Source organism: Oryctolagus cuniculus, chromosome 6 (genome assembly GCF_964237555.1).
Source record: "Oryctolagus cuniculus chromosome 6, mOryCun1.1, whole genome shotgun sequence".
Taxonomy (NCBI): Eukaryota; Metazoa; Chordata; class Mammalia; order Lagomorpha; family Leporidae; genus Oryctolagus; species Oryctolagus cuniculus.
This window is the reverse complement of record NC_091437.1, coordinates 22,958,792-22,981,575: the sequence shown is the minus strand read 5'-3', so window position 1 is coordinate 22,981,575 and position 22,784 is coordinate 22,958,792. Positions and strand designations below refer to the sequence as shown.

The 22,784-nt window shown below is 51.3% G+C and overlaps 2 protein-coding genes across 4 annotated transcripts in view; both read right to left on the bottom strand.

The window, feature by feature from the left end:
* DDX46 (DEAD-box helicase 46) overlaps nt 1–4,639 on the bottom strand; it is a 59,351-nt gene extending 54,712 nt beyond the window's left edge. For both annotated transcript variants that reach the window (XR_011389733.1, XM_008255025.4), the window contains exon 1: nt 3,993–4,639. Coding sequence is in view for 1 of the 2 variants with exons in the window: in XM_008255025.4 (XP_008253247.2) it covers nt 3,993–4,510 (518 nt within the window). In the remaining variant the exon portion in view is untranslated. The remainder of the gene's footprint in view (nt 1–3,992) is intronic.
* A 4,228-nt stretch (nt 4,640–8,867) lies between these two features.
* CAMLG (calcium modulating ligand) lies at nt 8,868–21,581 on the bottom strand. 2 transcript variants are annotated; one of them, XM_002710100.5, is made up of 4 exons: nt 21,293–21,579; nt 19,306–19,754; nt 14,546–14,611; nt 8,868–9,928 (listed from the first exon to the last, which is right to left on the bottom strand). In XM_002710100.5, the coding sequence occupies exons 1-4, from the start codon at nt 21,474–21,476 to the stop codon at nt 9,737–9,739; spliced, it is 891 nt and encodes a 296-aa protein (XP_002710146.3). In that variant the 5' UTR covers nt 21,477–21,579; the 3' UTR covers nt 8,868–9,736. The 2 variants fall into 2 exon arrangements, with proteins under 2 accessions (XP_002710146.3, XP_069932210.1); XM_070076109.1 differs by lacking the exon at nt 14,546–14,611 and having other exon boundaries at nt 21,293–21,581.
* Between the last annotated feature and the right edge of the window lie 1,203 nt (nt 21,582–22,784).

The window sequence follows — 22,784 nt, the reverse complement described above, 5'->3', positions numbered from 1 at the left end:
AGTAGGATTGGCACTATGGCGCAGCAGGTTAACATCCTGACCTGAAGTGCCGGGATCCCATATGGGCACCAGTCCAAACCCAGCTGCTCCACTTCTGATCCAGCTCTCTATGGCTTGGGAAAGCAGCAGAAGATGGCCCAAGTCCTTGGGCCCCTGCACCCACGTGGGAGACCCATAAGAAGCTCCTGGCTCCTGGTTTCAGTGCAGTTCCAGCAGTTGTGGCCAATTGGGGAGTGAACCAGTTGATGGAAGACCTCTCTCTCTCTCTGCCTCTCCTCGCTTTGTGTAACTCTGACTTTAAAATAAATAAATCTTAAAAAAAAACTAGGTCACCCCAGAATCTTTTTTAAAAATATAAGATAAAGGGAGCCAGCACCATGGCTCACTTGGTTAATCCTCCACCTGCGGCGCCGGCATCCCTTGTGGGTACCGGGTTCTAGTCCCGGTTGCTCCTCTTCCAGTCCAGCTCTCTGCTGTGGCCCGGGAGGGCAGCAGAGGATGGCCCAAGTGCTTAGGCCCTGTACCCGCATGGGAGACCAGGAGGAAGCACCTGGCTCCTGGCTTCGGATCGGCTCAGTGTGCCGGCCATAGCGGCCATTTGGGGAATGAACCAACGGAAGGAAGACCTTTCTCTCTGTCTCTCTCTCACTGTCTAACTCTGTCAAAAAAAAAAAAAAATATATATATATATATATATAAAATAAAAAAGCATTCTGGGGGCCTGCATTGTGGTGCCAAGGGTTGAGTCAGCCTGCCAAACTAGTATCCCATTTGAGCACCAGTTCATGGCTAGCTGCTACACTTTCGATCCCACTCCCTGCTAATGGCCTAGGAAAAGCAGCAGAAGATGTCTCCAGTTCTTGGGCCCCTGCACCCATGTGGTAGACCAAGATGAACGCCCTGTCTCCTGGCTTCAGCCTGGTATAGCATAGGCAGTGAACCAGCAAGCAGAAGGTAACTAACTCTCTGTCTCTCCTCTCCATAACGAAGAAAGAAAAAATAAAGAAAAGAAAAAAGAGAGGAGAGGAGAGGAGAGGAGAGGAGAGGAGAGGGGAGGGGAGAGGGGGGGAGGGGAGGGGAGGGGAGGGGAGGGGGATGAAGATAGATAGATAGGAAGGAAGGAAGGAAAGAAAAATATGGGAGCCATCAACATCCAAAAACAAAGCCCAGGAATGAGTGCACCCGGCTACCCTTCAAGCACGCCAATCCAATGTGTAAAAACCCAAACTTACTACCCTCCCTGTCCAATCCACTTATCACCCCAACTTCCCGTCATTAGGTCCAAACATCACTTATTCTCAATGTTTTTCCTTTCCTAGAATACAAAAGATTTATTTATTTATTTGAAAGGCAGAGTTACAGACAGGCAGAGGCAGAGAGAGAGAGTAGTCTTCCATTTGCTGGTTCACTCCCCAGATGCTGCAATGGCCAGAGCTGAGCCAATCCAAAGCCAGAAGCCAGAAACTTCTTCCAGATCTCCCACATGGGCACAGGGGCCTAAGGACTTGGGCCATCTTCCACTACTTTCCCAGACCACAGGAGAGAGCTAGATCAGAGGTGGAGCAACTGGGACTCGAACCAGCACTCATATGGGATGCCGGCACTGCAAGCAGCAGCCTTACCCACTATGCCACGGCGCCAGCCCCAAAAGATTTATTTTTGTTTATTTGAAAGGCAGAGTGACAGAGAGAAAGGAAGAAACATCCACTGATTCACTCCCCAAATGGCCACAACAGCCAGGTCTCGGCTAGGCCAAAGTCAGAAGCCAAGAATTCCACCCTGGTCTCACACATGGGTGGCAGGGGCCTCAGATCTTGGGCCATCCTCCACTGCTTTTCCAGTAGCATCAGCAGGAAGCTGGACTGGAAGCAGAGCAGCTAGGGTTCCTACTGCAACAAGGGGTGCCGAAGTTGCAAGCAGCAGCCTTAACCTGCTGCTGCCATGCTGTCCCCACTCAGGGCATTTTTTAAAACTCCTAGTCATGGGGCCACAGCTGTAGTGTAAACGGTAAAGCTGCGCCTGCAGTGCCGGCGTCCCAAATGGGCGCTGGTTCGAGTCCCAGCTGCTCCACTTCCGATCCAGCTCTCTGCTGTGGCCTGGGAAAGCAGCAGTGCCCTTGCACTGGCGTGGGAGACCTGGAGGAAGCTCCTGGCTCCTGGCTTCCAATCGGCCCAGCTGCTGCCATTGTGGCGATCTGGGGAGTAAACTGGCAAATGGAGCCCCCCCCCTTCAGATTAAAAACACACACACACACACACAAACAAAAAAAACCCTAGTCTTCCTGCTTCTATTCCTTTTTCCCTCAAATCTTATTCATTCTTCCTACCTAGAATCACAATACCACACACTTATTATTCTAAATCTTTAAGGCTCACCAAAAAAATGTTTTTTAAGGTATGAGCTTTTAAAATTTTTAACTTTTGTTTCTTTGAGAGGTAGAGAGTCAGAGACGGAACTCTGCTGGTTCATTCCCTAAAGGGGGAAGCCAGGAGCTGGCAACTCACCAGCATCTCCCACGTGGGCGGCAGGCATCCAATCACTTGGGCCCTCACTGATGCACCCAAGGGCCTGCATGAGCAGGAGCTGGACTTGGGAGCCAGAGCCAGGACCCCAAAGCAGGCACTCCAATATGGGACACAGGCGTCCCAACTGCGTGGGCCAAACGCCTGCCCCTCACAAATAAATCCTTATCTTCGAAGCCAAATCTACAAGTCACACGCTTCCGGACCCGCGTGCTTCTCAGACCTACCTGCTCCTACTTCCCTCTAACCTCGCAGGAAAGCTACATCTGAGGGCACGCTGGGCTCTGACACCCTGTGCGCCTTCCCACCTCCCAGCCTTGCACGGTTCCCTGAGCAAAGCCAGAAGACGGGCCAGGCCAGGAAGAGAGGCCAAGGCGAAGGCCGAAGGGCTCGACTGGACCTCAGCGAGGAGGACCTCGCAGTCTGAATTTCAGCTCGGAACAGTGGGAACCAGTGCAGACCGAGGAGGGGAGTGCCGGGACCGACCCAGGGGTCACCCAGCGGCAGCGTGAAGGATCCAGCATTAGACACAGGAACTCGGCAGCAGTCTGTGTCGACTGTCAGCGGGAGCAGAAACGGGGAGACCACGCACAGGACGGGATGTCAGCCGCAAGAGAGGGCCGAGCCAAACCAAAGTGTCCAGAACTCGAGTGTGGGAAGCCAGAGGAACAGCAGCGCCTGCAGCGAGACTTCAACGATCTTCTCAGGGATTTTCGGAAGTTACCGAATATTCTGTATCCGTGATGGGCACAGTGTGTCTGCGCTAGATTTCATAAAGCTCTACTCTGACAATTTCCGTTTCCCTGACTGTTAATTACGCCTCGAGAAAGTACTTCTAGAGTTAAAAGTAAAACCCTCACTGGCTCTGGATAGCAAATAATCATATTTAAGATTTTTTCTAAAAAAAAAAAAACCCGGATCCCGACCCAGTTATCAGCAACTTCAGTGTTTAAGCTCTCACAGTCGTGGGACGAGCTCCTGACTCACGGCTGTCATGAACTCTGTTTGCAGTGTACACGGTCCACGCAACAAATGCTGCCAACAGCCCGGGGAAGGCCAAGCCGCGCACGGGGCCGCGGGCGCGGTCAGACGCTGCCCACTCGCCCCCTCCCCGCGCCCTGGGCAAACACCACGCACGCACCGCGAGCTGACACGCAGCGCCGGGCGCCCGGGGAGCGCTGCAAACGCCGGGCCGCCGCATTCCCCTGGGATCGCGCACCCCGGGGCGACCGCGGCAAGCTCCGAGGAGTGGCGGGAGGAGGTGCCCAATCACCGACAGCCCGCGGGGCCGCTCCCGCCCCAGGCTCCGGCCGCCGGCGCAGGCTCTGCCTTCCCCTCACCCGGGGTGCCGGCCCCTCCAGCGGCCGCCGAGCAACGCCGGCCGCACGTGGGGACGCGCCAGACCCAGCCCAGCAGCCCCTCAACTCCCGGCCCGAGCAAGCCGCTCGCCCGCCCGGCCCACCGCCTCACCGTGACTCCCGGCCCATGCTGCTGGCCGTGGGAAAGCCGGCGCCCCCGGGAACCACACGCAGGCGGACGGGACAAAGCAGGCGGCCACGCTGCCCCCGGCGCGCCGAGCGGGGACCCGCACTAAGAAGCGGCGGCAGCTCCCACGGCGGCGGCCATCCCAGCGCGGCCAACGAAAACAGGACGTGCTGGCGCCGGCGGCGGGAGGACGGGCACAGCCGGCCGGAAGCCGCCTCCTCTCCACAGCGCCACCTGCCGGCTGGAGGGCCCGTGGCACCGGCCGCGCCTGTCCGCGCCTGTCTGCGCGCGCCAGGCGGGGCGTAGCGGTGAGGGCGGCGCCCCCGCCTCGCGGGCCGCAGAGGTGTCCCGCTCCGCAACGCCACGGCGTGCACGCCGAGTATCCGGTACGCTCTGAGCTGCCCGACACAGCTGCGTGCCTTGGTACCGCTGCGCTTTCCCACAGCCCGCGGCAACAAGAAAGAACCGGCGGCCGCTGACTGGCTGCTTTTGTCAAAATTCATGGAACGGTAGACATGTGCTTCATTGTGCTTGCCACCAGCTGAGCCCTCAGCGGCCCACGTTGGAGCGCTTGCATTCGAATCCAGCTCTCGGGCACGCCCGGGAGCCTCAGTGGTGAGATTCCTGCAAGCCACGTGGGAAGCCTGAATTGAATTCCGGGAGTGGACCACACGTGGGAATGCCCCCCCCCCCCCGCCACGCAAATTACGTGACACTTTTTTTTTTCTTTTTGGCAGCCAGAGTGGACAGTGAGAGAGACAGAGAGAAAGGTCTTCCTTTTCCGTTGGTTCACCCTCCAATGGCCGCCACGGCTGGCACGCTGCGGCCAGCGCACCACACAGATCCGATGGCAGGAGCCAGGTGCTTCTCCTGGTCTCCCATGGGGTGCAGGGCCCAAGCACTTGGGCCATCCTCCACTGCACTCCTGGGCCACAGCAGAGAGCTGGCCTGGAAGAGGGGCAACCGGGACAGAATCCGGCGCCCCGACCGGGACTAGAACTCGGTGTGCTGGCGCCGCAGGCAGAGGATTAGCCTAGTGAGCCACGGCGCCAGCCATTTGCTCCACTTCTGATCCAGTCTCTGCCAGTGGCCTGGAAAAAGCAGCACAACATGGCCCAATCGTTTGGGCCCCTGCTACCCACATGAGAGACCTGAAAGAAGATGCTGGCTCCGGCTTGGCTCAGTTCTGGCTGTTGCAGCCACCTGGGGAATGAACCAGCAGGTGGGAGATAGCGCTCTCCCTCACTGGCTCACTCTCTCTCCTTCTGTATATATAACTCTTTCAAACAAATAAATCTTTAAAAAAGAAACAAGACTGGTCTGGTGGGGACAACCACTGGGTGGTCTTAAGCTGCTCTTCAGTCTCTGAAGCAAAAATGGAAATGAGGTTGAGAGAGTAAACACCAGTTTCTACAGAAAAAAGACTTCCTATTTGAAAGGGTTACAAAGAGGGAGAGACAGAGAGAGAGGTCTTCTGTCTTCTGCCAGCGCTGGACCAGGCCAAAGCCAGGAGTCGGGAGCTTCATCTGAGTCTCCTTCGTGGGTGCCAGAATTACCTTTTGGATCTTCAATGGAAGGAATTAGCTCTTTGCTGAGTAGCTGAGGGTTTCTCACAACCAGAAGCATAGATGCCCCAAAGAAGAGACTCCTTTAAATTCATAGCAAAATTATCAACCACGAGGGCTGGTGTTGTGTGGTGGATAAAGCTGCTGCCTGCAACGCCAGCATTCCATGTGGGCACCGGTTCATATGGGCTCCACTTCCAATCCAGGCCCCTGCTAATGACCCGGGAAAAGCAGTGGAAGATGGCCCAAGAGTCTGAGGCCCTGCCACCCACGTAGGAGACACCAAAGAAGCTCCTGGCTTTGTTGCAGCCATCTGGGGAATGAACCAACGGAGAAAAGATCTCTCTTTCAAAATAAATAAACCTTTTAAAAAGTTATCAATGGGGCTGGCGCTGTGGCACAGTGAGTTAACGCCCTGACCTGGAGTGCCGGCATCCCATACAGGTGCTGGTTCGAGACCTGGCTGCTCCACTTCCGATCCAGCTCTCTGCTGTGGCCTGGGAAAGCAGTGGAAGATGGCCCAAGTCCTTGAGCCCCTGCACCCACCTGGGAGACCCAGAAGAAGCTGCTGGCTCCTGGCTTCAGATCAGCTCAGCCCCAGCCATTGCGGCCACCTGGGGAGTGAACCATCGGATGGAAGACCTCTCTCTTTGCCTCTCCTTCTCTGTGTAACTCCGACTTTCAAATAAATAAATAAATCTTTAAAAAAAAAGTTATCAACAATGACACCGCAGTTGCTCTTGACGACACATCATGATCCATTCCCTCTGGGCCCCCATGCTCTCTGTTAGTCTGCAGAGCCGCTCAGCGCCCAGCTGAAATGCAATCCTTCCACCTCTGGAGCAGGCCCTAGCACAGAGGTTCAGACACTACCACTACCGGGGCTGGTGTGGTGGTGGAGGTGATTAAGCTGCCACCTGCAACACTGGCATCCATATGGGCACTGGTTGGAGTCCCCACTGCTCTCCTTCCCATGCAGCTCCTTGCTAATTCGCCCTAGAGTGCAGTGGAAGACGGCCCAACTACTTGGGCCTCTGGAGCCACCTGGGAGACCAGGACTAACCATTGCTAGCATTTGGGGAATGAATCACTGGATGTAAGTTCTGTCTCTGTAACTCTGCCTTCCAAATCAACTAAATCATCTTTAAAACAAACAAACAAAAAAAGAGGGCCTGGCGCTGTGGTGTAGCAGGTAAAGCCACCGCCTACAGTGCTGGAATCCCATGTGGGTACCAGTTCAAGTCCCGGCTGCTCCACTTCCGATCCAGCTCTCTGCTATGGCCTGGGAAAGAAGACGGCCCAAGTCCTTGAGCCCCTGCCCCCATATGGGAGACCAGGAAGAAGCTCCTGGCTCCTCACTTCAGATGGGCACAGCTCCAGCCATTGCAGCCTTTTGGAGAGTGAACCAGAGGATGGAAGACCCCTCTCTAATCTACCTTTCTAATAAATAAATAAATCTTAAAACACACACACACACACACACACACACACACTTGCATCCTCTGTTAGAATGCCTGGGTTCAGGTCTGGGCTGATTCAGATTTCAGCTTCCTGCAAACACAGACCCTGTGAGGCAGCATGTGATGGCTCAAGTACCTGAGACACTGCCACCCACACAGGAGACCCAGCTTCAGCCTGGCCCAGTCCTGGCTACAGGAGTCACTTAAGGAGTTAGCAAGTGCATGGCTGATTTCTCTTTGTGTCTACCCTTACTTCTAACTCCCCTTTAAGAAAACTCATTAGCCACCAATTCTGACTGGGATAAATACTTCAAGTCCGCTATGTATTTATGGTGAGTTCACACCTCTTCCAAGTCCTGAAGGAAGCTGCTTTTTCATACTGGAGGTCAAAGAAGTGATTATAGTTCACTTGTCTCTGATACATCACTCTCAGGAAACTGCCCTGGATTCCAGAGCCGCAGATTTTGATACTTACCAAGTTGTTTCTTTCTTTTTTTCTTTTCTTTCCTCTCCTCTCTCCCCCCTCTCTCTTCTCTTCTCTCTCTCTCCCTCTGTAGGTACAGGGGCCCAAGGACTTGGGCCACCTTCTACTGCTTTCCCAGGCCACAACGAGAGCTGGATCAGAAGTGGAGGAACTGGGACTCCAACAGGCGCCCAGATGGGATGCTGGCACTGCAGGCAGCGGCTTTAGCCACTATACCACAGTGCCGGCCCATCACCCAATTCTGATTGTCTTATACCCCACTTGCTGTTTTTGACACCAAATGTGATCCACATGCACCGGCATCCCGTATGGGTGCTGGTTCGCGTCCCGGCTGCTCCACTTCTGATCCCGCTCTCTGCTGTGGCCTGGGGAAGCAGAAGACGGCCCAAGTCCTTGGGCCTCTGCACACAGGAGGGAAACCTAGAAGAAGCTCCTGGCTCCTGGCTTTGCATCACCTAAGCACTGGCCGTGGCAGTCATTTGGGGAGTGAACCAGCAGATGGAAGACCTGTCTTTCTTTCTGGCTCTTCCTCTCTCTTTTACTCTGCCTTTCAAATAAATAAAACAAATCTTCAAAAAAAAAAAAAAAAAAAAACCTACTACTAGCAAACATGGCAGAAGATGTCACTTCTCAATCATCTTTGTCACTCTAGTTTTGTAACTACCCTGAGCACTGAGAAACTTCCATTTCTACACACATAAGGAAGTGATCATGGAATGTCAATCTATAAGAAGTGGCACTAAAACAGATACATTATAGTATTGATACATGAATTTGGGGGGCTGGTGTTACGGGGCAGTGGGTAAAGCCTGTGACAGCAGCATCCCATACTGGAGGCACCAGTTCTGTGAGTCTCAGTCACTCCACTTCTGGCCCAGCTCCCCATGAATGCACCTAGACGGCAGCAGATGCCCAAATGCGTGGGAGGCCCGGATGGGATCCACAGCTCCTGGCGTTGGCCAGCAGAGGCCTGGATGCTGCAGCCATCTGGGGAGTGAACCAGCGGTGGAAGACCCCTCTGTCACTCTGCCTTTCAAATAACTCTTAAAAAAAAAAAAGAAATACAAATTTGGTAATGATCTACAATTAGCTAAATCTTGCATGTATTAATTAAGTGGGATTTTGTTGAGGGGTAAGGAAAGTGCTAAGAGGACCATGGGGGTCACAGCCAGGACACTGCAGCTCTCCACAGGGTCCACACCAGGACACTCCGCCATTCTCTACACACAAGACCCACGCAATCAAGAACTGTGTGCTTCTAATCTTAATCCCAAATCTAAGGAACAGACTTTACATTACGGTACTTTTTCTCCATTAGTCAGGTAAGAAATAAAATGACAAAGACCAGTACTTGGGGAGTATTTAAAAAGAGCAAGTGGTTTTAATGTCACAAGGATTAACCAAATAGACCATATAAAAAGCTATGAGAAAATGAAACACTGAGTGACGTAACATTTACACTCTTTGAGAAGGTAAACCCTCCGACTGACACTGCTACCAAGGTAGTCAGGAGGACATGCACGCCACTGGGTTGCGTGCCTTGATTGTTCAGCTCCCACTTCCAATCACTTTGTTCAGTTTGCCTGAAACACAATATTTCTGAAAATAATTAAAAATTGAAAGCTGCCAAGTATGAAACATAAAGACCTTTTAATTTTACACTTATGAACCTTAATCATTTCTTCTATTAAATATTTGTGCTGGAATAAAAACTAAGATTCTAATTCAAAAAGAAAAGGTAAGATTAGCTACCTTATTCAGCCCTTAAGTTGAAATGTACAGACTTAGCATTAGACACTTCAGTTCCTTTCACTTTATTGTTGAAATGGCTTCATTTCTCAGGACAGAATGACATAAACACAGGAACAGTCCTCAGGGCTCGCCGAGACCTCGTGTATCTGCTCTTCTAAAAGCACTAGCTCCGCCCCCAGACGTAGAATTACAAATCTGAGAAGTCAGGAGAGGCATAGCCTAGAGATTCTAATCAAATAAGAAAAATCAGCTAATGACACTGGGACCCTATTCTTCACATCAGTACCAATGCAGGCCCAAACCTTTTATATCAGGGGATCTGCCGTTTCATGCCTGATAAAGTGGTTTTACAAACCCGAAAGAGTAACAGAATACGTAATGGTGTAAGCCAGGCTGCCTCCTCTTAGGATACCGCGACACAGGAGAGAAACGGATTCTGTGAGCTCCTCCTGCCGAGCTCTGCAAGCATCACGGCACTTCCGAGCCCCAGTAGCCAAGCAGTTCATGACAGAAGATAAACGTGAAGAAGTAGACGCAGAGATCTGTGAAGACTTCCCCCATCTTGCTGTAGGTATCCATCGATCGATTTATCACTTCAGCAGGAATTCCAGACAGCAGAAGTGCGGCTGTTAGCACTGTGGTCTTGACCTTCTTTTCACTCTGGAGAGAGAAAGACTCAAATCAATACTACAGCTATCGGCAGACTACTTAAGCGCTACTGAAGCGTGATTGACACTGCTAGTTTTGCCTCTGATTTCAAAACTGCTAATACATTTCAGACGAAAAGTCAACATTTACTGAGCAAGTTAACACACAAATCAGCAAAAGCCTAGGCAATGTACGACACCATTGGAAGTAACATATAAGCAACAATTCAAGAGATACACAACAGCATAAGAGAAAAACAGTACTAGGCAGGACATACAATAACTGACAAATGAATGACATGGACACTGTGTGGCATAAGGGCTCAAAGGACTTAGAAAATGACCCAGTGTTCTACATAAAGGAAGTACGAGGAAGGGTTTCAGAGGAAGCAGAATTAAAAACAGGCCTTCCAGGATGAGCAGGCAGAGAGAAGAAATCTTATTACGTCAGTCTCACGACAGCAAAGTCAGCATGCAGCACAGCAGGTTAAGCTGCCAGTTCAAGTCCTGCTCACTCCACTGCGACCCAGCTTCCTGCTAGTGCACCTGCGAAGGCAGCAGAAGGTGGCACAAATACTCGGGTCCCCGCCACCCATACTGGCACCCAGGATGCAGTTCCTGGCTCCTGGCTTCAGCCTGGCCTAATCCTGGCTGTTGCAGCCAACTGGAGGAGGATGGGGGAGGGGGAATGAGTAGTATGGACAGAAGATCTCTCTCTCTCTGCCCTTCAAATAAACAAATAAAGAAGAAAGAGCCAGAGCAGACTGCCAGGTGCACTGAGGCACAGTGACTGGGCTGTCCCAGCAGCACAGGAACACCCTGTGGGGCCCTAACGAGCAAAGACTGCCAGGTGCACTGAGGCACAGTGACTGGGCTGCCCCAGTATCACAGGAACACCCTGTGGGGCCCTAACGAGCAAAGACTGCCAGGTGCACTGAGGCACAGTGACTGGGCTGTCCCAGCAGCACAGGAACACCCTGCAGGGCCCTACCTGCTATGCAAAAGCATTCGCCCTGCACTACCTACACAACAGGGTAGCACCGAGCAGTCCAGAACACTCTGGGGAAAACAGAGAACACAACTTACTTCCTAATATGGTTCTATTTCCTAATATAGTTTTCTGGCCTCAATTTTTTGAGAGTTTCAAAGCTTAGTTTATATTAACTTATTTAGTATCACGAAATATATACTCAAATGGCTCAAAAATTTTTTGAGTAAAAAGCTATGTTTGTGGCAGAGCGGGTTAACTCCCTGGCCTGAAGGCCAGCATCCCATATGGACACCGGTTCGAGACCCAGCTGCTCCTCTTCTGATCCAGCTCTCTGCTATGGCCTGGGAAAGCAGGACAAAAAGGCCTGAGTCCTTGGGCCTCTGCACCCACGTGGGAGACCTGGAAGAGGCTCCTGGCTTCAGACCAGCGCAGCTCCAGCTGTTGTGGCCAGCTGGGGAGTGTACCATCGGATGGAAGACAACTCTCTCTCTCTCTCCTACCTCTACCTCTACCTCTCTCTCTCTCGCTGCCTCTCCTCTGTGTAACTCTGACTTTCAAATAAATAAATAATTTTTAAAAACATGCTATGGTTACCTAAGAGGAAAGCTATGTCCACAAAAAGACTCACATAACAAAATTCTTAGCAGATTCTATCATCCTAACCAAAAACTGACAACAACCCAGATGTCCATCAATAGATTAAATAAGTGGATATATTCATAAAATGGAACGTTAGCACAAAAAGGTAAAATAGGTAAGAACTAAAGATACTTTCAACAATGTGAATGAATCTCAAAAATATCAGGCAAAATGAAAGGAGACTTATCTAAAAAACTAAAAGGGGCAGGCATTTGGCGCAGCTGTTACAGATCTTCTGTCCACACCCCATCTCAGAGGCCTCTGCTTCTGAACCCAGCTTCCCATTAATGTGCACCCAGGGAGGCGGCAGATGATCACCCAAGTGGGTGACCCTAAGTCCGCAGAGTTCCCAGCTCCTGGCCTTGGCCTAGCTCAGCACTGGCTGTCGAGGGCAGCTGGGAAACAAAGCAGCGAATCAAAGATCTCTGTCTGTCTCCCTATGTTCCAAACAAAGCACTAATTAAGAACAAACAGGAGGCTCACTTGGCTAATCCTCCGCCTGTGGCACCAGCACCCCGGGGTTCTAGTCCCGGTTGGGGCACCAGGTACTAGTCCCGGTTGCTCTTCAGTCCAGCTCTCTGCTGTGGCCCGGGAGTGCAGTGGAAGATGGCCCAAGTACTTGGGCCCTGCACCTGCTTGGGAGACCAGGAGAAGCACCTGGCTCCTGGCTTCAGATCAGCACGGTGCGCCGGCCACAGCGGCCATTGAAGGGTGAACCAACGGTAAAGGAAGACCTTTCTGTCTCTCTCTCACTGTCCACTCTACCTGTCTACTATGGGTGCCAGTTCATCTCCTGGCTGGTCCACTTTGATCCAGCTCCCGGCTGAAGGCCTGATTAAAGTAGTATAAGATGGCCCACAAGACTGGGGCCCTGCCACCCATGTGGGAGACCCAGATGAAGCTTCTGGCTCCCAGATTTGGCATGGCTGAGTCCTAGCCTTTGCAACCATCTGGAGAGAGAACCAGAGGATGGAAGGATGAAAGATCTCTCTCTGTCTCTCCCTCTAACTCTGACTTTCAAGTAAATAAATCTTAAAAGAGAGACAAAGAGATGTATTGGAAATGGATAAAAAAATTACATAAATGATAAACATAATGAGAAGACAACTGTAGAATCTACATGCTAAGAGTAGATGCGTGCTTAATGCATAATTCTTTCAGCTTTTGCTTGTTCAAAAACTGCTTCAACAAAATATTGTTTTCCAGGGAAAAAGCAAACCTCGCTTCTTTCCCATTCACATTCCTATCACAAATACCACTGTTGCTACACCCCTGTGTCTTCTTCCAGAGTTTCCTTCTGTATTTACATGCAAAGTCAAATGTGTTACTTCTCTTCCTTTTCACAGAAGAAAGAACACTACGGATCCTATTCTGCCTTTTGGTGTTTGTGATCTTCATTTCTGATGGAGAGCTCACCGCTAGCCCTACAAAGAGAACTCCAACAGTCGGAATACGAGCTATTTTTTTTAACCTAGTCACTTAGAGGTGCATATTTTGTTTTTAATTTTCTTTTTAGCAGTGGACATTTGCTTCCAAACCTTTGCTACTGTAAAACGGCAATCAGTGTTCCAAGGGTGAATTTCTAAACAAATGTTTTACTTAAAATCACATTAACTTCTTACCTCTAAATGTTTCAAATCCACTAAAAGCATACATGGATCTGTTAGCCCATTAGAAATGACTACACATATAGCCAAGTAGGCGTTTTCAGCAAAATCCCTGTATGTAACTCAGCAGAGTAACGTCACTGTGTATGCTGGGCAAGCCACGCCCTCCACCTGCAGTCGGGCAGCAAGGGCAACACAAAGTCTTCCATCACCCTGTGCTGGAACTGCGCCCAAATATTTCCTGCAAATACCAGACCTTCTACATCAAAGTTCACTGCTACCAAGTGTCCAATAGCTGTACCATAAGATAACTGAACCCATTTTAAAATTAAATTCCTTTACTGCAGACAAAGTGAGTTCTTAAATTTACTAACTAAATTTGGTACTTTCTTAGAAAAGTACTATTCAAGGCCGGCGCCGTGGCTCATTAGGCTAATCCTCCACCTTGCGGCGCCGGCACACCAGGTTCCAGTCCCGGTCGGGGCGCCGGATTCTGTCCCGGTTGCCCCTCTTCCAGGCCAGCTCTCTGCTATGGCCCGGGAGTGCAGTGGAGGATGGCCCAAGTCCTTGGGCCCTGCACCCGCATGGGAGACCAGGAGAAGCACCTGGCTCCAGGCTTAGGATCAGCGCGATGCGCCAGCCGCGGCGGCCATTGGAGGGTGAACCAACGGCAAAAGGAAGACCTTTCTCTCTGTCTCTCTCTCTCTCTCTCACTGTCCACTCCGCCTGTCAAAAAATAAAAAAATAAAATAAAATAAAATAAAAAAAGAAAAGTACTATTCAAATTGTGTAGTAAAGCAACAAATTTGGGGGCTGGTGCTGTGGCAGAGCAGGTTAATGTCTTGGCCTGAAGCGCCGGCATCTCATATGGGCACCGGTTCTAGTCCCAGCTGCTCCTCTTCCCATCCAGCTCTCTGCTATGGCTTGGGAAAGCAGTAAAGTCCTTGGGCCCCTGCGCCCATGTGGGAGACCTGGAAGAAGCTCCTGGCTCCTGGCTTCAGATAGGCAAAACTCCGGCCATTGCGACTATCTGGGAAATGAACCATCGGACAGAAGACCTCTCTCTCTGCCTCTCTTCTTTCTGTGTAACTCTGACTTTCAAATAAATAAATAAATCTTAAAAAAAAAAAAGCAACAAATTTTTCCCCAATCCATCATGCACCAACATTTTTATGAAACATAATAAAAACGTTACGGTAATATCAAATTGCCATGAAAGCTTCTAATTCTTCAGGTTTTAACTGTAAAACATCACAAACACAAACATTTTGATCAGCACTGGTAGGTGAACTAACTCACTTAGACCACAAGCCGGACTTCTCTTAAAACCTAAAATTAGCTAGTCAGCAATCATTTTAAATACATCACTGTAATTTAAAAAATTGTAATTTACCTTGGGAAAATATTTGTACAGTCCCATGTACGCAAGTTGTAAAGTAAGAAATGGAGCAAATATGGACTGCGAAGACAGAAGATAAAATTAAACATGTCCAACATAACCATTTAAATCACAATGAATCAAACCCACACCAGCTATGAGATCCCAAGCAAAAAACTACAACATTTAATTTTAGTGGCTGAAAGTAATCATTTCTGCACAAGATAAAAAGACAAAGAGATCGGATTCCCTAACACACTGGTGGCTGTAACAGGACGGCTAAGACACCTGCTGCCCGTATCTGGCTCCTGACTCCAGGTGCCTGCTGATGTAGCCCTTGGTTATTTTGCAAATAACTAAATTTTTTAAAAAACTGTGGGTGGGGGTATGTTGTTACACAGTGGGTTAAGATGCTGTTTATAACACTGGCATTCCATATCAAAGTACGACAGTTCAAGTCCTGGCTGCACCGCTTCCAATCTAGCTTCCTGCTAAAGTGCCTGGAACGCAGCAGATAACAGCTCACTTAGGTTCCTGCCACTCACATGGGAGACCTGGATGGAGTCTGTCTCCTGACTTCTGCCTGGCCCTGTCCTAGATACCAAGACCATATGAGTAAAGCAGCAGATGCAAGACTGTCTGTCTCTACCTCTCTCTCTCACCCTGTTATTCAAATACATAAATACATATATATTTTTAAAGGTTTTTTTTTTTTTGTTAAAGATTTATTTATTTGAAGGCAGTTATGGAGAGGCAGAAGCAGAGAGAGGGAGAAAGAGGTCTTCCATCCACTTGTTCACTCCCCAGATGGCTGTAACGGCTGGAACTGGGCCGATCCAAAGCCAGGAGTCAGGAGCTTCTTCCTGGTTTCCCACATGGATGCAAGGGCCCAAGGAGTTGGGTCATCTTCTACTGCTTTCCCAGGCCCATCAGCAAGGAGTGGCATCAGAAGTGGAGCAGGCAGGACTGGAACCGGAGCCCACATGGGATGCTGGAACTGCAGGTAGAGGCTTTATCTGCTACACCACAGTGCCAGCCCCAACGCATATATTTTTTAAATTGAAAAAAAAGTTTTTTAATGCACACAATTATTTCACATTATTTCATTGTCCCAAAAGTCTTCTCATAAAAAATTATCTTTTTAATTTTTTCCTTAAGAATTATGATTTATTTGAAACACAAAGTTAGAGAGGGAGAGACATAAAGAGAGAGATCTTCCATATGCTGGTTCATCCCCCAAATGGCCACAATGGCCAGGGCTGGGCCAGGCTGAAGCCAGGAGCCCAGAGCTTCTTCCTGGTCTCCCTGTGAGTGACAACGGCCCAAAGACTTAGGCCATCTCCAGATGTTTTCCCATGCACATTAGCAGGGAGCTGGATGAGAGGTGGAGCAGCTATGACTCGAACTGGCACCATTATGGGATGCCAGCACCGCAGACAGCAGCTTAAACCATTGTACCAGCTCCACTTTTTAAAACGATTTTTTAAATTTATTTTTTTATTTGAAAGACAGAGCCAACAGAGAAAGTGAGGGACAGAGAGAGGGAGAGAGACTTCTATTTGCTGGTTCACTCCTGAAATGGCTTCACCAGCTAGGCCTGGGCCAGGCTGAAGCCAGGAGCCAGGTCCATCCAGATCTCCAACATGGGTGCAGGGGCCCAAGCACCTGGGCCATCTTCTGCTGCTTTCCCAGGCCATCATCAGGGAGCTGCATCAGAAGTAGAGTAGGCCAGCACCACAGCTCAATAGGCTAATCCTCCGCCTGCGGCGCCGGCACACCAGGTTCTAGTCCTGGTCGGGGCGCTGGATTCTGTCCCAGTTGCCCCTCTTCCAAGCCAGCTCTCTGCTGTGGCCCGGGAGTGCAGTGGAGGATGGCCCAAGTGCTTGGGCCCTGCACCTCATGGGAGACCAGGAGAAGCATCTGGCTCCTGCCATCAGATCAGCGTGGTGCGCCGGGCACAGTGCACCGGCCGCAGCAGCTATTGGAGGGTGAACCAACAGTAAAGGAAGACCTTGCTCTCTGTCTCTACCTCTCTCACTGTCCACTCTGCCTGTCAAAAAAAAAAAAAAAAAAAAAAAAAAAAAAAGAAGAAGTGGAGTAGCCAGGACCCAAACCAGAGCCCATATGGGATGTGGGTGTCACAGGGAATGGCCCTACAAGCTACACCATGACCCTGGCCCCGATGAGCTATTCTTAATATCAATAACATGTGTTGTTGATAACATTTAATTAACAATTATTTCTAAAATATTATGGAACAAGTGAAAGAGCAAACATCAGTAGATGGCAGTGCAGTGAGCAGATACACATCAGCAGGAAGCTAGAGAGAGAAACAGCTGAAACTCTGGCCGTGAGGATGCTGTGGCGCAGCAGGCCGACACCCACAGGGCTGCTTCCCATTTCAGAGTATCTGGGATCGAGCCCTACCTCCTCTTCAAATCTGCATTTCTAACAGCTACTAGCCTGGGAGGCAGCAGGTGATGGCCCAGTACTTGCGTTCCTGCCACCCATGTGGGACACCCAGATGGAGTTTCTGACTCCTAGTTTTCACCTGGCCCAGCCCTAGCTGTATACATAAATAAATAAATCTGCTTTAAAAACCTAGTAGTGAAGAAAATCAGAAAATCAAGGTAACCAAATGATCTCACACAAGAAATGAAGCGCAGGGCTGGTGTTGTACCACAGCAGGTTGAGCCCCAGCTATGATGCCATACGAGCACCAGCTCAAGTCCCAGCTGCTCCACTTCTGATCCAGCTCCCTGCTAATGCACCTGGGAAAGCGGCAGAAAATGCCCAAATACTTGAGCTCCTGCCATCCAAGGGGGAGTCCTGGATGGATTTCCAGGCTCCTGATTTCAGCCTGGATCCTGGCCATTCCAATCATTTGGAGAGTGAACCAGTGGATGGAAGAGCTCTCTATTGGTCCCTCTCTGTCAGTCTGCCTTTGAAACAAATAAACTTCTTTAAAGAAATGAAGCATTGCCGGCACCGCGGCTCACTAGGCTAATCCTCCGCCTGCAGCGCCAGCACACCGGGTTCTAGTCCCGTTCGGGGCGCTGGATTCTGTCCCGGTTGCTCCTCTTCCAGTCCAGCTCTCTGCCGTGGCCCGGGAGTGCAGTGGAGGATGGCCCAAGTGCTTGGGCCCTGCACCCGCATGGGAGACCAGGAGAAGCACCTGGCTCCTGGCTTCGGATCAGCTGCGGCCAGCACACCACGCTGATCCGAAGCCAGGAGCCAGGTGCTTCTGCTGGTCTCCCATGTGGGTGCACTTGGGCCATCCTCCACTGCACTCCCAGGCCACGGCAGCAAGCTGGACAGGAAGAGGAGCAACCGGGACAGAATCTGGCACCACGACCGGGACTAGAACCCGGTGTGCCGGCACTGCAGGTGGAGGATTAGCCTATTGAGCCACAGCACTGGCAAAACAAATCTTTTTTTTAAAAAAAAAAAAAGAAAAGAAAAGAAAGAAAAGCAGAGCAATAGAACTGCTTCCTCATCCCCCACATAAATGGCAGAGGCCCAAGCCATCTTCATGTGCCTTCCCAGGCACATTCATAGGAAGCATGACCGGAAGTGGATTACTGGGGACTCGAACCAGTGCTCTGACATGGAATGCAGCAGCTTAATCCACTGCACCACGATGCTGACCTCCAAAATACCTCTCTCCGTAACTAAGATGAATAATCAGGCCTGTAATACATCTCCAGTCACGGGCACCTAGCAGATGCAATGCTAACAGGGACAATGAATTCTACAGAGTAAAAGTACTCGTGGGGCTGGTATTCAGCATAGCATTTAAGACACCTGCACCCACAAGGGAAAACCTGCTTTGTAACTAGGATTGGCTCTCTCTCTCTTTTTTTTTTTTTTTTTTTCTTAACATTGTATTTATTTGAGAAGCAGAGAGAGGAAGACAGAGAGGTCTTCCATCCACTGGTTCACTTCCTAAATGTCCACAACGGCCAGAGCTGCGCCAATCCGAAGCCAGGAGCCAGGAGCCAGGAGCTTCTTCTGGGTCTCCACGTGGGTGCAGGGGCCCAAGCACTTGGGCCATCTTCTGCTGCTTTCCCAGCCACAGCAGGGAACTGGATCAGAAGAGAAGCAGCCAGGACTAGATTCAGCACCCACATGGGATGCTGGTGCCGCAGGTGGAGGCTTAGCCACAGCACCACAGCAGCGGCCCCTGGATGTGGCTCTCGACTGCAGCTTGCTAATGAAGACAATGGGTGCAGATGACACGGCACGCAGACTGAGTTTCTGACTCACAGCTCTGGGCCCAAGCTCAGCTCTGGTCCTTGAGGCATTTTGGGGAAGAACAAACAGATGTAATCTCTTTCTCCCTCTGTCCTTCTACTTCTCAATTACATTTAAAAAATTTTTCAGGGCCGGCGCTGTGGCACGGCCAGTAAAGCCACAACACCAGCAACACCGGCATCCCACATGGGTGCCAATTCGTGTCCTGGCTGCTCCACTTCCAATCCAGCTCTCTGCTCACGCTCCTGGGAAAGCAGTGGAAGATGGTCCAAGTGCTTGGGGCCCTGCACCCATGTGGGCGTCTTGGAAGAAGCTCCTGGCTCCTGGTTTCAGCCTGGCTGGGCCCTGGCCATTGTGGCCATGTGGGGAGTGAACCAGCAGATGGAAGATATTCCTCCCTCCCTCCCTCTCTCTCTCTCCTCTCCTACCGTGTAACTCTCAAAAAATAAAATATAAAAGCATTCATTATAAGCAATTTGCATATTCCATGAAGTTAGCTACCAACCCAGTCTTTTCCTTACCAAGTATTTGCAAACGAAAGCTCGGACTGCAAGAGCGAGGAGAGCACATCCCACCAATCTAAATATTCGAAAAGAGTCAAACTCCTCTGCCGCGCTCCCGTCCTCCTGACTGGGCTTCTCGCTGGTCAGCTGCCTCCGCAGCTTCATTGCTTCCTCGAACCTGGAAAGGTACTGCTCCAGCCCGTGGCGAGAGGCCCTCTGCACGGCGTCCGCGGCCAGCTCCCCTCTGCTGCGCAGCCGGAGCTCCAGGTTCAGGTCGTCGGGGCACTCGGGCGGCGGAATCAAAGAGTCCAGCGCGTCCCCCCGGACCTCGGCCGCACTGCCGTGCTGGTCCACCGCTCCCGCACCAACTGAATCGCCCAGCACCACGCGCTTGGAGACGGAAGGAATGCCGAGGGCGTTCAGCCTGTCACCGTCCTGCTGCTTCGATTTTGCTTGGCTCTCTTCTTCTGAGGAGAGAAATGTAAGTCTCATGTATTCCATACAGGCGAACACTACACGTTAATATTTTAAAATAAGCGGCTGCAGCTAGAACTTGGCAGTCTCTGAAATGAAATCCACACTGACTGTGCATAAAACGAGAAGTGGTTCCTCCCTCCACACCCTCAAAGCCAGCCGTACACAACAGCTCAGCCTTAGCAGGAGGGGCGAGGAGTGAAATACAAACGGAGAGCCGGCATGGAGCAAACTGTTCTCCCTGCGCTTCCTGGACAGTATATCCCACAGTTCCTGCTCTAGTTATCTGGCTGAATACATAAAATCATCAAGCCTTCTAAAAATCAGTGTGTGTTTGTTTTTTCTAGCTCGAATGTTAAGTTAGATTTTTGAATCCAGAGCTCTATGAGCACAGGGTGTGGCCTGTCCCCCGGCCACTGTTCACGGGTCAGGCAGCCACAGTGTGTCCACACACAGCCTTAAGACCCTGCCATGGCTTTTCTTCCTAAACAAAACCTATAAAGATAAAAATCTCAAAGCAAAAGAAGAAAATAAGAACGCATCTCCAAGAAAGATGATGAAGAATGCTTTGGGAGAGACAAGCATCCTAACGTCGAAGGAGAACTGTTCTCCCAACCACCGTTCTGGACAATTCGGAAAGGGGCTCTCCCTCCCCAGGAGTGTGTCTGCAAGCTCGGAGCCACACTCCATCTCAAACCTCCCGGGATTCAGGAAGAGCTAGGGAGCTCGCAACCAAAAACCAAAGGCCGATTACTAAGAGAAATGCTGGACGGAAACCTTCCCACTCGCGAGCTAAATGATTCGTTCTATTCACAGGGAAAAGGATTCTTTAAGAAAACACCTCGACACCCTCTTGGGGACACTGCTCCAGGTCTCAATGCAAACCCAACCTCAGTCACACCCGTCTCAACGAACAAGGACAGCGCAGCTCGGTGGGCGCAGCGCACCTGCTGGTCTGACTTCTGGAAGGCCTGGAGCTGAACACAGGCACTAGCTGGGGTGGGGTGGGGGGGTCTTTCTTCCATGAGAGCCATTTGAACATCTATAACATCATTTGTGCGCCAAACAAAATTATCAACTTAAAAATCAGCCTGCCACAGATGGACTGGACTTCCAATCCCGCCTGCGGCGATTTCGCGGACCTCAGGCCGGATGTCCCCCAGCCCCGCGTCTCCGACCCACCGCGGGCGGCCCAGGGGGCAGAGCCGACCAGCGGGTGTGCCCGACAGCAATTACACAGCAAACGGCAACACAAGGCGGATGCCAGGGAAAGCCCTGGAAGCAGAGGCACCAGGAACGGACAGCAGGGGACATCCTCCCGGGGGCACCGCGGGCACAGCAGACCAGGGAGAACGGCCGTCTCCAGGCTGCCGCCCGCAGGGACCCGCAGCCGTCGTGGCAGCGACCCCGGACTCAGGCAGGGGGACGCGCGGCAGGGAGAGGCCAGCGAGACGCAGTGTGGGGGCAGGCAAGATGACCCCGAAGATGCCAAGCAGTCGGCAGAACACTGCGGGGAAACGGACGTTCTCACCCGCGCCGCTCCCGGGCCTGTGGAAACCCATGATGCGGTTGATGCGCTGTTCCGAGTTCATCAGCAGCTTTCGCCGCCGCAGCTCGGCCCGACGCTGAGAAGCCGACATGCCGGACCCTGCCGGGGCCCCCGGTCGGTCCCCGCCGTCGGCAGCGACGGTCACCGGCTCCATCCGCCCATCCATGGTCTGCAAGTGGCGGCGGCGGCGGCACGGGTGAGTTCGGGCAGGGCCGCACGGCGCCCCAGCCCGTCCCAGCGTAGACCCGCCCCCCGCGCGCGGGGCCGGGACTGCGGGCCGAGCGCGCCCGCGCCGCCCGATGGGAAGGTGCGCGAGGCTGTGGCCGCCATTTTGAATGAGGGCAGCGCCTGTGGTCCAGGACGGCCTGCCTAGCATTCCGCTGACGGCTGGTCTCCTCTCTTCTAAAATTAGAGATAAACAAAATGGTCCGTAACCTGGCGATGTGGAAAGAGATGAAAGTGACGAAAGCGATAGGCATATAGGTCACAGGTGCCAGGAAGCAAAATGGAGGATGCAGCTTCAGGCGCTTTTTTGCAGAACTCCTGCGGCCTCGTTCATTGGACGCAGGAATACGAAAATTGGCGAACGACGATTTAGAGAGGAATTTTTTCTCGGGGCTGACTCTGAGTCCCTTCAGAATTTGCTCTTCTCTCGAGTGGGCTAGTTCTCATGCTTTCCTCACGCTTTTTTTTAAATAAGACTTTCCCTGCGATGTCTTCCCTGTCCGTACTGTGTGAATGATCCACGCTCTTTAGTCCTTTCTACCCCTTTTCTCCTTTGCATGTACAGCCACCTTGTCAGGTGTGCTGAGTGTTTGTCGCCTGCGTCTCACCACCTGAAATATAAGATGTGTGAAGCCCCGCAGTGAGCTTTGTTCTCTGCTGCGATTTCTATACCGATGTGGATGCACGTCAAGGCCTCCGTGAGGCGCAGCGGCGCAGGCCCTGAATGGGAGGTTTGGGGGCGCCCGAGACTGTTTTTAATTATGTATTTTATTTATTTGAAAAGCAGGATTAGAGAGAGAGAGCTCTTCCATCCGCTGGTTGACTCCCCACATGGCGGCAAGGGTTGAGCCAGGAGCCGGCGCTTCAGACAGGTCTCCCAGGAGCGGGGCCCGAGCACTTGGCCGTCTTCAGCACCAGGCCGGGCGCCGCCTGGACTGGAAGCGGGGCTCCTGCACCCACATGGGCGACATGGATGGTGTTCCAGGCTCCTGGCTTCAGGGCGGCCCTTTCTCTGTAACTCTGCCTTTCAAATAAATAATTTTTAAGGAAAAAAAAAAGCGTCTTTATAAAAAATTACTCAAGTAGCTAAGTAATTTTTCCCTAACCGTAATATCAAAGTATTTATGTTAACTTTTGGTACAGCTATAAATACTCCAAAACAAAATATGCAAAATCATCTGAAATTAGATTTCACGCTGCTGGCTACTCGACTGTGAGTTGGGCCCAGCAGGTCCCCGGGGACCTCTAC

Excerpts from the sequence above, each read along its gene's own strand:
- CAMLG (XM_002710100.5), bottom strand. The coding sequence starts at position 21,476 with ATGGATGGGCGGATGGAGCCGGTGACCGTCGCTGCCGACGGCGGGGAC. Across the intron at positions 19,755-21,292 it reads CAGGCCCGGGAGCGGCGCGG|AAGAAGAGAGCCAAGCAAAA; the intron begins GTGAGAACGTCC and ends TTCTCTCCTCAG. Across the intron at positions 9,929-14,545 it reads TGTACAAATATTTTCCCAAG|AGTGAAAAGAAGGTCAAGAC; the intron begins GTAAATTACAAT and ends TTCTCTCTCCAG.